This window comes from Mesocricetus auratus, unplaced genomic scaffold (genome assembly GCF_017639785.1).
Source record: "Mesocricetus auratus isolate SY011 unplaced genomic scaffold, BCM_Maur_2.0 Super-Scaffold_100003, whole genome shotgun sequence".
NCBI lineage: Eukaryota > Metazoa > Chordata > Mammalia > Rodentia > Cricetidae > Mesocricetus > Mesocricetus auratus.
In genome coordinates, this window is record NW_024429188.1 from 65,825,082 (window position 1) to 65,840,672 (window position 15,591).

Consider the following 15,591-nt stretch of genomic DNA (forward strand, 5'->3'; position numbering starts at 1 on the left):
AAATAAAGTGATTGCCATGTAATAAAATTTCAGAGCACACACCATTGTTAGTTATTTGCTTAGGGTTTCATTAGTCAGTATTATTTTATTCAAATTCATCAAAAATTCAGGTAGTTAGTATTCTATATAAGTATGAATATGTACTTTGATTATTATTTCATACTTGTGTAGGTAGTTTCTAATATTTATTGTATTTTTAACTGCATAATATGATGGGTAGACTCAGTATAATTGTATGTCAGATTAGTTTACTGAAGCTTAAAGATGATAAACTAATTATACACATGCATGTATTCTTTTAGTGATTTGTGGAACCGTATAGTATATAGAAACAAAGTTGTTTAAGCCTTAAGCAAAAAGCATTCTTGTAGTGATGTTAGGAAGAATGTGCTTCCTTTCTTTTGGATTCTCAGTCTCATTAATAAAGGAATTTCACAAGATACCAAGACAGACTCTCAAGGATAAATTTGCAGGCAAATGGATAGAACTAGAAAAAAATCATTCTCCGTGAGATAACCCAGAGAGAGAAAACCAAATATGGTATGATTTTATTTGTAAGTGGACATTAGCTGTTATTTAAATGATAATTAAGCTACAATCCACAGACCCAGAAAGGTTAGTTAAAGAATTGGACTATAGGGTGGAAGCATAGTTCTCCCTGGGAAATGGAAACAAATACATTCTGATGGTGGACTGGGACATATGATGGGAGGAGGAATCAGGTAAGGGGTATGGAGGGAGAGAGTGCAGGGAGAGACAGCTGGAATTGGGGAGGATTTGGTACACGGTGTGGAAATTTAGTACAGTGGAAACTTTCTGGAATCTGGGAGGGTGATCCTAGTGAGGACTTCTAGTAATGGAGGATAGAATGTGAACTGGTCATCTGTTGTACCTAGGCATGGCTTCCAGTGGTGGGACTGGGTTATATTTGGCTGCGTTGTTGATCAAGGAATTCTCATTGAAATCTCTAAATAATGCAGGCTGATTCTAGTAAATAAGGTTGGCCTTTGAAAACTTACAGCAAGGCCTATTACTGAGGATCACTTCCACTCAATTCACTGCTAAATAGATGTTGAGCTGGTACAGGCTGGAAACCTTCGTAGCTACATTCTAGTATCTGTTATGAGAAAGTCCAACTGTGTACTAACACAGCCACAAAACCATCCAACTAGTCTGTCCTGCCTGCAAGATGTGCTGGGGCATTGCTGGCATAGAACTTTTGTGAGTGGCCAATTGATCTTTTCCTTAACTTGGGGCCAACAACAGAAGAGGGAGCCCATGCCTTACACAGCCTGCATGGCCAGAAATAAGAGTGGATACCCAAAGATTTAGTGTAGAACCAAACATGACTGGCAAAGATATATTTAACACACACACACACAGGCACTCACGCACGCATGCACATGTGCACACATGAACATGATCCCATTTAGGGAACATAAACACTGAAAGATAAAGCACCACCATGGTCTTCTGTGCTTGGAGGTACAGGATGCTATGATGCATGATGATGGTCAGGTCCCAGGCCATAACCCCAAGAAGAGAGCTTTCTTCTTCCATATAAGGCGTCAAATCTGCATACTTAAGCCATGCCCTAAGACTCTGAAACTATTGGCCGAAACCAATTCCCACTATATATTAAAGAAATGATTCTCAGTGATATTATGCTTTACTCAGATCAGTGCCTTGTCCAGTCATCATCAGAGAGACTTCCTCTGGCAACTGATGGAAGCAGGTGCAGAGGCACATAGACAGACTTTATGAGAGAAGAGAGTCTAAACTGGAGGGCTCTACTGGGTTCATCCCCTTGGAGAATAGGGTACCCTGTAGAAGATAGAGAGGAAAGATTATAGGTGTCAGAGGGAATGGAATACACCAGGAAAACATGGCCCACTGAATCAACTAAACAGGGCTCATATATGCTCATAGAAACTGAATTGGCAAGCACAGGGTCTGAACCAGGTCTTCTGTATATATGTTGTGGAGTTAGCTTGGTACTCTTGAGAGAGTTAACAGTGGGAGTGGGGCCCGGCGTTGGTGGTGCACGCCTTTAATCCCAGCACTCGGGAGGCAGAGGCAGGCGGATCTCTGTGAGTTCGAGACCAGCCTGGTCTACAGAGCGAGTTCCAGGACAGCCTCCAAAGCCACAGAGAAACCCTGTCTCGAAAAACCAAAACAAACAAACAAAAAAAAAAACCAAAAATCAGTGGGACTAGGTTTATCGCTGATTCTTTTTCCTGCTCTTAAGACTTTTCCTCCTAAGCTGCTTTGCCCAGCCTCAATATGACTTTTGCCATTTCTTACAGTGTCTCATTTTGCCCTTTCTGCCTGTCATCTGTTGGAGATCTGCTCTTTTCTGGTAGGGAGACAGAGGGGAAGTGGATCTGGGAAAGAGGGAAGGTGTTGGTGGGTAACGAGGAGGAGTGGAGTGAGGAAAATCTGTAGTTATGATGTATTATATGAGAAGAAGAATTTACTTTCAATAAAAAAGAGGATTAAAGTTTCTGGCAAAAATAAAAGGATATATTTTGAGAAGACACAAATCAATTGATCTCATCATGTAACCCACAGACTAAAACCATCTCAATATTTAACCCATGGACTAGGCTATTTTTTTTTTTTACAAAACTCTCAAGTTGTATCTATGGCTTCAAGTTTGTAAAGGAGTTTCTGACAACTTGTTGTAAAATATGAACACGATGGTTCACTCTTCCCACTGCCAGGCTAATCTTAGACTACACTAGGAAGACTGAAATAGATTATTGATATACACTTAATTCTAAAAGCAAACCAAGCAAGAAAAACATACTCAGGTATATGGTGTTATGCATATTATGAGAAAAATATTTTAAAATCATTAACTTTAGAATAAAACACATTGTTACTTAGTATAACAACTACTTATCTTTCTAACAAAATACAAAGACACAATCTGACAGAAGTGGATTTATTTCGTTTCTAACTTGTGTGCCCCATCGTTAGAGGAAAACATAATGAATAGAGACTTGTTCACAGTGATGGGTAGAGGCAATGGCTTCTGCTTACATGGTGCCACCTATGAAGGAAAGAGGGAGGCCACAAGTTAGGCAGGTATATATATATTTCCCCTTGGAACTCTAAATCCCACATCTACCAACCTACTCCACCTTTTCAAGGTTTCACAGTCTCCCAAAACAACTTCTAGCTGAGAAAAATGTTTAAATTCGTGATATTTCAAGCACCATTTTAGAATGAAGTATAACATAGCAATAAAGGAGAGACTGCTGGAGAGTAGATGATAATTACAATCACCATGAAAAACTTAAAAAGAAATAAAATGAAATGTTATACTACTGTGTGTTGAAATAAAATTGATGGCAATATATCTCATTTTTATAAAACAAACTTGGAAAATCGTCATAAAGCAATTTTGTGTGTATGTGTTGTTTTTGCTTTATTTTTAATTTAAATTAGAAACAAGCTTGTTTTATATGCGAATTCCAGTTGCCTCTCCCTCCCCTCCTCTCCTGACCCCCACCAACACCCAATCCCAACCCCTTTCTGCAGGGAGGGTGAGGCCTTCCATAGGGGATCTTCAAGGTCTGTCATATCAAATAAAGCAATATTAAACTTTAGAAAGCAGTTACATTTTCTCACCTAAGAATGGTAAATTGCCACACATGGTCTTCACTGGCTTTAAATTCTTCGTTTCTTATGTTTACCTGAAAAACAAAAGATGGTGATAGAAACTGCATCCTCACAAGTATCAACTCACACAATGTGGGTACTGAGGACTTGTGCTAGGGTATGCATACTTTAGGGTATGAAAAAACCTTCCATGTATAATAGACATAAATTCAAGCAAAAAAGAAATGAAATGCCATTCTGATTATAAAGAACAAATTAATCATAAAAAGAGAAACATATTAGAATAAGAAACAATTAACCATAATGCATGAAATAGGTGTATATATTTCTATATTCCATATCCATGAATAATGCAAAAATGAAAAATATGCTGTAAGTCTTATATCTATTCCATCAACTATTGATGAAGATCAAGCAGCACTGCTGTAATAAACATTAACATGTGTTTCTGAGTTTGTACGAATAGAAGCCTTATTCATTAATTGCTTGTGGATGTTTGAATTGGTATCATAACTAGCGAAAAAATACTTTGGGGTTGCTGGAAAAAAATTAAACATAGAATTACAATGTGATTCAGGTATTCAATTCTTAGGGTCATATTTTGAATCCAAAACAGGGACACACACAGTAATATTTTCAGTATTACAATACAAAAAGATTGGTCACCTAAACTTCCATGAAGCTGAGAACTTTGATCCCTCAAATTCTCAAGGAGTTTTCTCACCTGAAGAAGTAGTTTCTCCACCATCATTAGAAGGCATACTCCACCCGTAAACCCTAAAATATTGCCATTTATACCTTTGACTATGGAAATTAATCTTTATTGTCTGCTAAACTAAAAATGACTTTTCATGAAGGAAATGCCAGGCCAGACAATAATGATGATCTTCAGGGACCACCAACTGTTGCCTCTATACCTATAATCAGACTCAAAGACAACTAGGCTCCTAACTGGGAGCTAAAAATTTAGTCCACAAGATGAAAATATAATCAACTAAAGAGCTTAGTGAATTTATTAATTCATTTAAGCAGAAATCTAGGGAATATTTTTGGGAATGGATTTTAAGGGTATGGATAATGGTGGATCAGGCTGAGTTTCCTGATGTGGGGCTATTGAGTGGAGATTTCTACATTTAATATGGAATTTTGCAGTTAAAAAAGGTACAAAAAGTTTGTTTGAGTAGTGGAATAAAGTATTTGTTGAAACATGGCCTACTGAAAAGTCATTGTTGATGCTTGATATCCTGTGGCTTAGTGTTGATGAAGGGATGTTAAGGCTCAGGGAAATTGCAATGCTAGAGTAGGTATTCTGTGTAAAACCAAATTCTCCACAGTGACAAGGCCCAGAAGATATACCATTCACTAATCATATAAGATACAAAATGGTGAGAAGGGCACAGGCACTTCCAGACTTAGTGATTTTATAGACACAGAAGTGCTTAAAAAAAGGGATGGCCAGGTTTCCCCGAGGAAGAACCTTATAAAATAGCTAAAAGTTTTACTGTTAGCCTTTTCCCAGTTTGTCCCCAGAGGGATCTGTAGCTTTTTTACAATGGTACCTAACTTTACTGGCTGGTTTTGTGCGTCAAATTGACACAAGGTAGTGTTATCAGAGGAAGGAGTCTCAGTTGAATAAATGTCTCAATGAGATTCAGATGTAAGACACAGTCATATTTAGTGATCAATCGGGGAGGGTTAGCTCATGGTGGTTGGTGCCAACCCTGGGCTGCTGGTCCTAAGATCTACATGAAGGTAGACATAACAAGCCAGTAAGCATCTCTCCTCCATGGCCTCTGAAACTACTCCTGCCTCCAGGATCCTGCCCTGTTTGAGTTCCTTTCCTGACTTCCTTCAGTGACGAACAGCGATGGTAATGTATAAGTCAGATGAATTCTTTTCTACCAAACTTGCTTTTTGATTGTGGTATTTTGTCACAGCAATAGAAAAGTTAAGACAAATTGGAAACAGTGTTCTATGGGGGCCTACAGAACAAGGAACAGATTGGACCCCACAAAAAGTCCCCTTGACAAATAATAATTAAACCACAAAATATACAGAATAAAGAAAGAATATTAAGAGCTACAAATGAAAAAGCCCAAATAGCATACAAAGGCAGACCCATCAGAATAACACCTGACTTCTCAATGGAAACCCTGAAAGGAAGAAGGCCCTGGGCAGATGTTATGCAGTGACTAGGAGACAACAAATGGCAACCTAGACTGCTATACTCAAAAAGGCTTTCAATCACTATAGATGGAGAAACCAAGATATTTAATGACAAAAACAGACCTAAACAACACCTATCCACAAATCCAGCCCTACAGAAAGCACTAGAAGGAAAACCCAAACCCAAGAAAATTACCTGTACCCATGAAAGTGCAGGCAATAGATAATCCCACACAACCAAATCCTAAAGAAGTGAAACACACATTCTACCACTAAAAATAACAGGAATTAGCAATCACTGATCATTCATATCTCTTAATATCAACAGACCCAACTTTCCTACAAAAAGACACAGTATAACAGAATGGACATAAAAAGAGGATCCATCCTTCTGTCACATACAAGAAACACACCTCAACCTCAAAGACAGACATTTTCTCAGTGTAAAGGGTTGGGAAAAGACTTTCCAAACAAATGAACGTAGCTATCCTAATATCTACCAAAATAGATTTCAAATTAAAAGTAATCAAAAGAAATAAAGAAGGACATTTCATATTCATCACAGGAAAAATCCATCAGGTTGAAGTCACAATCCTGAACATTTATGCCCCAAATAAAATTGTGCACATATTTGTAAAAGAAACATTACTAAAGCTTAAATTACATATCAAACCCCACATAATAATAGTGGGAGACTTCAACACCCCACTGTCACTAGTGCGCAGGTCTGCCAGAGAATTAACAGAGAAATGAGAGAACTAACAGATATTATGACCCAAATGGACTTAACAGGCATCTATAAACATTCCACTCTAACAAAAGAGAATATACCTTCTTCTCAGCATCTCATGGAACCTACTCTAAAACTGACCATATACTCAGTCACAAAACAAGTATCAACAGATACAAAAAAAATTGGAAAAAGCCCCTGTATCTTATCACATCATCATGGCTTAAAGTAAGAATTCAACAACAACACAAATATCAGAAAGCCAAAAAGCTCATGGAAACTGAACAATGCCTAACTGAATCACCCTGGGTCAAGGAAGAAATAAAGAAATTAAAGATCCTAGAATTCAATGTAAATGAATGTACAATGTACCCAAAATAAGGAGACACTATGACAGCAGTAGTGTATCATTGGTGTTGAAAAACATAATACACAAATTTGGAAGGAATTTAAAGCTACTATAAGACTAACACAAAACAAAATAATTCTTAAGTAGTCCAAAGAGATAAATACATTATTAAAATTTTAATTTTCTTCAATGAAATCCATTAAGAATCTTATGTCTATAGAAACTGATATTTTGCTTTATTCTTTTTCCTATGACCATAATATCTATTGTTCTTGGAAAAAACATAACATTGCATGAAAATTGCACATTACTTTTTTACCTTTGCTTTTTTTTGAGACAGGGTATTTCTTTATACCCCAGGCTGCCCTTGAACAAGTGTAATCATTTTTGCATGAGACTTCCTGGTATATTGAAGGTGTGATCCACCAGGTAAAATTAAAAAGAAAACTCATTTTAAAGGGGAAATTATATGAGTTTCCCAAAAATAAATAATCCCTTGAGGACTGTTTTTTAAATACATTTGAGATATAATACAGACAGATATTATAGTATATACAAAAAAATCTAGAAATGTACAAGATTTCACAGTAAAAAATATCTAGGCCTAAAATCCTTTTTAGAGTGGAAGGACACAAGTAGTCAACAGCAGCTTTACTGAAGAATACAAAACTGTGAGGCCAAGCAGATGGTTCAATGGGGATGAGGTCTAGCTCTTCAGCCTGAAGACTTAAATTTAATCCCTGAGGTGCATACTGTAGGAAAGAATCCTGGATCAGAAAGAAAATTTAACATATCTAATATCTAGCCATAAAATAAATGTTGACATATCTTCAATATTAGTGATACAGGTTATAAAACACGCAGTCTTGGAATTGGCTTCTAGAAACATATTTGTGTTCCTAGGTGTTAGCAGAATAAAGATCTATGAGACTAAGTTTCCAGTGTATCTCCCTGACCACTTTCAAAGAGAGGGAGTCACTTAAACAGTGAACTGGGCTCTGCCTGGTGTCATATAAATGATATACTACTTTTAACTGGCTGCATCAATATTCATCAGGATGGTTCTCTATTTCTTTAATATATTTCTTAAGCTAATCCCAAAGCCAAATACAGAGAAACTTGACAAATACTGTAATTACCTGAAGTCTTTTTTGTCCCTGTCTTTCCAGGGCCATTTTTTCCTCTAAGTGTAGGATGAAGATTGGATTCATATTCACTAGCCACATCAGCCACAGGATCAATGGTCACTACTACGTATTTAGTATCATCGTCAGGCCCAGATGTTCTGGCCCGTTTGTTGCTGGGACCTGCTATGCCACTGCTGTGTGTAGATGCACTATTGCAGGGTGAGCTGTCATGATTATATTCCCACCCAGTACCAGTTTCAACTTGTTGCTTCTTTCCTGGATGGACACTGTTTATGGCATCTATCTCCTTTTCCTTTTCAGGGATGACACTGGGTGCTTGCTGAGTTTTATACTCATTGCTGCCTAATGATTTCTCTTCAGAAGCATCATTTTCATTAGAACTTGAATACATTTTCTTGATGAGTTCATCAAATTGAGGGTCTGGATCTAATGACCTTTTTGAAATTAGTTTTCTTCTACACACAGGACATTCTTTGTTGCCACGTCTAAGGGCTGTGATGATACAATCTTTACAGAATCGATGGAAACAGTCCTTGGTGATCCTGGTGTTCTTCAATGTATCCAAGCATATTGGACACATGAAGATATTCCAGTCAGGACAGCTTGAAGCCACCATGTCACTTGATGTTGCCTCCTGAGATGTTGCAGGTAATTGTACAGTTGGATCTGCTGTTTCACTTACTCGGTGTACTTCATAGGCTTGAACTGCCTGTGACATTATGGATTCTGACAAAGCCTGAGGCTCCTCTCCTCTCAAATTGGGCTGGGCTAGAAATTTGGTGTTGATCTCGGATTCTTCCATCTACACTGAGTACCTGCTTACCCAACTGTACTGGGAGACTTTATGCATGTAAAAACCTACAAAGATTTAAAAGAAAGAGAATGTTAGCATGATAAGGCAAAAAATCAGAGTTTTATAGTCTGACACTTCAACAGTTAATAGGTGCAATATCATAGGAAATACATATCAAAAAGAATAGACTGAAAAACTAATTTACCCCCAAATATATGTTTGAAGAAACATTTTCATCAGGAAACAACAAAAAAATAAAAAGGAAATGGCAACTTGACAAATTTTAAGAAGAGTTTACAACACTAACTATAAAAGCACAGAAATTAAGACATGCTAAGTCAGAAGGGTGAAATCCTATTCCTACACAAAGAACTATAATCAATTAATGAATGTTGAGAAAGAGTTAGCCTCTCCCAGGTATGAGTCCCCTGATTGGTTATCCAATTTGAAGTAGTCAGGACTGAAGCCATATTCAAACAAGAACATAAAAAGATTTTACAGGTATGTGAATATATTTATGGATATATACATATACATATATAGGGTGTATGTGTAAAACAGTAATAAAAAAGAGGCCATCAATTGGAGAGGGAGTGGGGTGCCATAGGAATGGTTGGAGGAAAAGGGAAGGGGAAAAATGATGCAACTATACTTTAGTTTAAATTTTAAGAAAGAAAAATTAATCAAGCTAAAATAAAATAATTTTATGAAGAAACACCATGACCAAGCCAATTCTTACAGAGAAAAAACAATTGGCATGAGATTTAGTCCATTATCATCATGGTTCAACATAGTGATATTCAGGCAATCATGTGCTGGAGAAGAAACTGAGAGTCTTACATCTTCATCCACGCGCAACAGGAAATGGTATGAGAAACAGGGTGTGGCTTGAGTATATATGAAACCACAAAGCCCACCTCCACAGTGACACACTTCCTCCAACAAGGCCATACCTTCTCCAACAAAGCGCACATCCTACTAGTATCCCTCTCTATGAGCCAATTACACTCAAACCATCACAACTATAAGGACAAATAATCACGTATTTTAATTGTAAAAATATCCTAGTTGTTTCTCTCATCTCTGGGTCTAATACATATAGTGCATACACAAAATTATTCATACACTGGCATGACAAGAGCCTAAGTGTGCTCAGGGAGACTGAATGAAATTAGTAAGATGAGGAGGTGTAGAGGGCGAATTTATGAGCTGTGAATATGGTCAGAGTACATGATATACTTGAAAGTTTTTATGAACCCCATCAGTATGTACACAAAATTTAGGGCAATAAAAAAGAAAGCCTCAAGAATACCTGGAAAAGGCTAGCTCTACATGATGTTGCTAGCTGTACATGAGAAATAATCAAACTCTATCTAAATTGAGTGGAGACATCTTTGAAGTTGTTTTAGACCATAAACAACAGGATATTGTGAAGACTATCCCATTAGTTTTCCTTCATCTAGTAGATACCAAATTCATCCATAAGCTAGGCTGTGACTTGGAGGAACATGGTTGGCCTAGCAGGCATAAGTCCATGGATTTTATCCCCAGTGTCATACACAGAAACACCATTATATTATAGGCCATGTAAAGTCATAAAAGAGTATATTCAATGAAAATATTTGAGAAACATCTGTTAATGAACAATCACTCACAAATAAAAAGTATGTGTGAGAGGAGGGAAAGGGGTTACCAGAAGTGATTTACTAGCTTAAAAAATGTGACACACAATGCATATTTCCTATTCTAAAAGGACTGCCTCTAGGTGCATTATTGGTATCAAAGACCTTCCTATTATAAAAAAGATTATTGAATATTGTGAAATGATTTCATGATTGAACCAGTCTACAAAAGTTGATCAACATATAACAAATTATTTTGAGCAAACTAGTACAAACAGATGGTTGCTATGTATTCAACCTTACCTTCTTTGTTAGTGTGGTTTGTGCTATATGTTGAATGATAAATTTCTTAAAGAACAAGCTTAACTTACAGGGCATCAGAATATCTGAGATGACAACTTGATGGAATCAGATGATTTGCCATGAAATGAACTGCAAAGTTGAAAATGAAAATGAGAATCTGTCATTATTTCCACATGAGAATGTTTTTCAATTTAAATGCAGTGTTCTCATCAGACAATTGTCAAACCTTAAAACCACAAGTGCAAGAACACGGCTTGTGTGTATGGGAGTTTACAGTCAATTAAAGACTCATGATCTTCTACATGACTTCCAAATTGTATACTAAGACAGTTCCACAGTGATACAGCTAGAAAAAAATTAAAGGAGTATACCTTTATTCTTCTCAAAACAATTTGAGATGACTTAATATTTATAATTCATAGATATTCCCCTAAGATGAAAATTTAAAAGATATAAACTTCTAAGACAAAAGTATTGTATACCATCATGGAAAGTTCTAGGTAAAAGCAACTTATAGAGCTAAATATAAAGGGTAATATACATTCTTTCATAGTCACATTATTTAAAAACAACATTAACATTGCTATTAGTTGACCCTAAAGGCAAATATTCCTTCCTTGTTGGTTCTCTCTAAAAACTCAGAGAAACTGTATCTTCTGAGCCCTGACCTGCGGAATATGTTTTCCTTAAGAGGGTGAAATCTGAATCAAAGCTATGCTGTGTTCTGCATGTTGAAAGTCTGCTTTGAGCCATACACTGGAGAGGACAGTGTAATGACAGGCCAATTTAAAGGGCTATACTATTAATAAGTACTTCCGGTACTTAAGATAGAGAATCCATCAAAGACATCCATACTATTTTCCCGGGTTTGATGGAGCTACTATGGCTTTCCCAAAAGACCATACCATATAGTACTGATCACCAGATGCCCCAAGGCAGTCTCTTGCCACTGATATAGTCAGAAAAGGCACCACAGACAATGTATGGCTAAATTAAGTCTGGAGTCATGTCAGAGGAGTTAATCTCATTAATCATTATGTCTTTAGTTCTCACATACATTACAATGTCCACTTTCTTGCCAAGTTAATACCTTGTAATATCTGGAGGCAACTCCTCTTCAGTCTCTCTTGCCTCCCTTTCCATGATACTATCTTTAACCCATTTTTAATTTCTGCTGCCACCCAGCTTGTCTATTTTGCTTCTTTTTTGGTGCACATGTGAGCACTGCTATATGCTCAAGCATTATGGAAACAGCTATTTTAAACTGAATGTTTTTTTTGTTTTTTTTTGCTGTGCACTGAATATATCAGTAGGTGGAATAAAGCCTTTCCTATACAATGTTCAGTACTGACAACAGTCAGAATTATCTTCCATCCATAGTCTTAACTCTGGCACACTGTCATGTTCTATCAGTCATGCCTATTAATGGACATTTTACCCAAGACGCACAGGAAGGAACAGCAAAGGAAAACACTGGGAAATGACTAAAAACTGCTGGGATTTCTCAGTGTATCCTTCTGTTTCCATCTGAAAAATCTTGAGAGACAAGACACTATTGAACTTAATCAGAAGAATGATTGTCCTGCTGCCAGAGAAACAGAATGCAGTACCACTGTCCCATTACCTCTAATTCCTCTTTATGGTGACCAAAACAGGAGCCATCTCAATGGGCTTTGGGGTTTATTCATATCTTGTTTATATTAGGATGTAGAAGTGTTCATCTATTATGATTTTTTTGTTTGTTCTCTATAGCAACGAATGGTACTCCTAGTGTCTTCCTCCTATATTGTCTGGCATTTTTTCCAAGCACTTTGTAATCACTTCACACTGAGCCCTACCCACCTGCTTCACCCTCAGTAGGTCTGCTCTCTTCCACCTGCAACAAATCTTCTATTTTGTTGCTGATGGCTTTGCCTTCCATTCAACACCAACTATTGGGTCCCTGATGGAGTTATCCACTTTTGATCATTCCTGTGGATGTGAGGCTTCTTTTCTTGAGCACAGTCCTTTCCTTTCCCTCTGGCTTTTCTCAAATTCCTGGCACCAAGTGACTGTGTCTCTCCAGCGCTCAGAGCCCTTGGCACCCTCCCCTTGAGTGACTACTCACTGAGTTGTCTGAACCTGTCACAAAAACCGGCCCTCTCTGAATTCCTAGGATGCTAGGCATTGCAGACCCCTAGGTAGTACTCCGCTGCCTCACTTATGGGAGCTGGGCCATCGTCTACACCTCCTTGCTCCCATTGGGATGTTCTTTTGGAGACCCACGGCCCATTCCTAATCAGCTATTGTTGCAGGACTACCAGCTGTTGGCGATAGAGCTGGAGGCACAATGCTATCAGACATGCCCATGTGCTGTGGTGACGGGAAAGGATCAGGTTCTTTAAATCCTAGGGAGTTGACTTGAATCTACCTTGAACACTATCATGCCAGGTTCAGGTGGCACCTGATGGTTCCACAGAGCCTGGCGAGTGAACTGAAACAGCCAGTTTTCCCAAGTTCCCCCAAAGACGAATGACACCCCCAGGTCAACAGTAAGTAGTTTCAAGAACTTGGAGTCCTCATCCCTGCCTCACCTGCTACCCCTTTCTAATGCTTCATCTTTTTATAATAAATAAAAATGGAAGAATGGTAGTATTTAGGCACTTGTACTGGCCTGCCTTTGGAGTTCTGACAAGATACACCCTCAGCTGCTGCCACTATGAGCACCACTTGTGCCTATTCACTGTGTTCCCTTTTAAAAAGGGCTCTGCCCAACTCCCTTCTCTCTGTTTCTGTCTCTCTCTCACTCTCATTGCCTCTCTTTCCTCTTCCCTGCTATTCCTGTGCCAGGAGGCAGGTCTCCTCCTTCCCCCACCCCTGTCCACTCCACCCCTTTTTTTTTGGTTTTTCGAGACAGGGTTTCTCTGTATTGTTTTGGAGGCTGTCCTGGAATCGTCTCTGTAGACCAGGCTGGCCTCGAACTCACAGAGATCCACCTGCCTCTGCCTCCGGTGCGCCACCAACGCCCAGCCACTTTCCCCTTTCTTTTCCCCTAATAAAAACCCCTGCTTGGACTCTATCATATGGTGTCTTTCTCTCTCACATTGCTTTTTAAAATTACAACAGAGGGGTCAGTTGAAGTAGGACCAGGTTCTATCCCTGGTGCGTGAGGCAGCTTTTTTGAGCCTGTTCCCTATGATGGCATGACATGCCCAGCCTTAATGCATGAGGAAGGGCTTGGCCATGCCTCAGCTTAATGTACCAGGCTTTGTTTATGACCCATGGAAGCCCTTACCCTTTGGGAGGATTGGATGGGGGTGGGCTCAGGGGGAGGCGTGTGTGGGCAGGAGGACAGGTGGGAGGGAGGAGGAGTGGAAGGGAAAATAGTGGTTGGAATGTAAAATGAAATTTTAAAAGTAAATAAATTAAAAAGCACTGAAAAACAAAGAAATAACACGGGTCCTAGGATCTAGATTAATCTTTAAAATATTTTAACAACTAAATATGACATAAAAAGAAAATACATCAATATTTACACAACATCTTTTGGAGTTTCATAAATTACAGAATAAGTGAACCCTCAAAACAAGATGAAATACCATGTTAGTTGTCTATTACAGCACTAAAACTCTGTTTCCGTGAAGGATATCTGCACTATTTTGAGGGAGATTCTGAATTCAAATGGACATCAATACAATGCTTATTACTGGGGCTAGGATGCACAGTAGTATGGCCACTGAAATTGACCATGAAGTTCATATAACAATAAGATAGCGAAATAATTTCTATGAACCATAACCTACTCTTAAGTAGATACAAAACTTCTGAACATAAGACCTCTGTAATCCCCATAACCTTATAAAGGAGATTATTTCAGCAGCCAGCTACCAACTAAATGGACACCAGCTTATTACTGTATGAAAGTAAAGTAAAATACCAACTCAGATAACCCTTACTAGAACTTTCAAAATTCAAAGGAAAGTTATTCTCCTGTAAAATTCAAGAGAAGTTAAGAAGACATGTTACCTGGTGGTACTGAGCAAGCAGACTGGCTGTGATTACTGAAGTAACAAGTTTCCTATAACAACAGAAGGGTGATGCGGTTTATGACCTCATAATACATAGGCTACCCATTTCTGCTGGCCTATACTCGGCTATTAGGATTTTAAAATTGGTGTAAGATGAAAGACTAAGGTTAGAAAATGAAGAAAAACTTTCAAGAAGAAGTAGAAACATTGTAGATTCTTTCACAGTCCCCAGGAGTATAAAGTGAACATTAGCTTTCTGTGTTAGGCATAAAAATCTTTACTGTCTGAGGTACAGTTCAATGGTAACAATGTTCCCACAGCATGTTAAGTTCCCTAGCAAACCAGGAAGTTAGGAAGCTTGGGCAGTCTATGGGGTCTCTCTAGCAGTGGAACGAGTATTTATCGCTAGTGCAGGAAAGGACTTTGGGAGCCCATTCTCCCTAGGAAGAATAATCTCTCAGCCTAGATACATGGGGGAGGGCCTATGTCCTGCTCTAAATGATGTGACAGACTTTGATGATCCCTCATGGAAGGCCTCACTCTCCATGGGAAGTAAATTGTGGGTGGAGTGGGATACAGGAGTCGGTAGGGGGCATGGGAGCATGGGAGGGAGAGGGAACTGGGATTGATATGTAAAATAAGATTGTTTCTAATTTAAATAAAAATTTATATAGAAAAAGAAGTTTGTTTATGCCAGGAAGTGGTAGCACATGGTGTTATTCCCAGCACTCAGGAGGAAGAGATGGAAAGATCTCTAAGTTTGAGGCCAGACTGATCTACAGAGCAAGTTCCAGGACTACAAAGAGAAAAAAGTGACAAAAAAATTAAAGTAAAAAAACTCAAACA

The 15,591-nt window shown here is 38.2% G+C and overlaps 1 protein-coding gene across 2 annotated transcripts in view; it reads right to left on the reverse strand.

Moving 5' to 3' along the window:
* Positions 1 to 2,941: 2,941 nt before the first annotated feature.
* The window catches only part of LOC101823642 (E3 ubiquitin-protein ligase RING2), a 32,259-nt gene continuing 19,609 nt past the window's right edge, over positions 2,942 to 15,591 (reverse strand). The window contains exons 2-5 of one of the 2 annotated variants that reach the window (XM_040743860.1): positions 10,807 to 10,867; positions 8,012 to 8,878; positions 3,637 to 3,701; positions 2,942 to 3,055 (exon numbers count right to left, since the gene is read on the reverse strand). In XM_040743860.1, the coding sequence (XP_040599794.1) occupies positions 3,676 to 3,701; positions 8,012 to 8,822 (837 nt within the window). In that variant the 5' untranslated portion in view covers positions 8,823 to 8,878; positions 10,807 to 10,867 and the 3' untranslated portion in view covers positions 2,942 to 3,055; positions 3,637 to 3,675. Of the gene's footprint in view, positions 3,056 to 3,636; positions 3,702 to 8,011; positions 8,879 to 10,738; positions 10,868 to 15,591 lie in introns of both variants that reach the window. The other variant, XM_021228621.2, reaches the window with a different exon arrangement.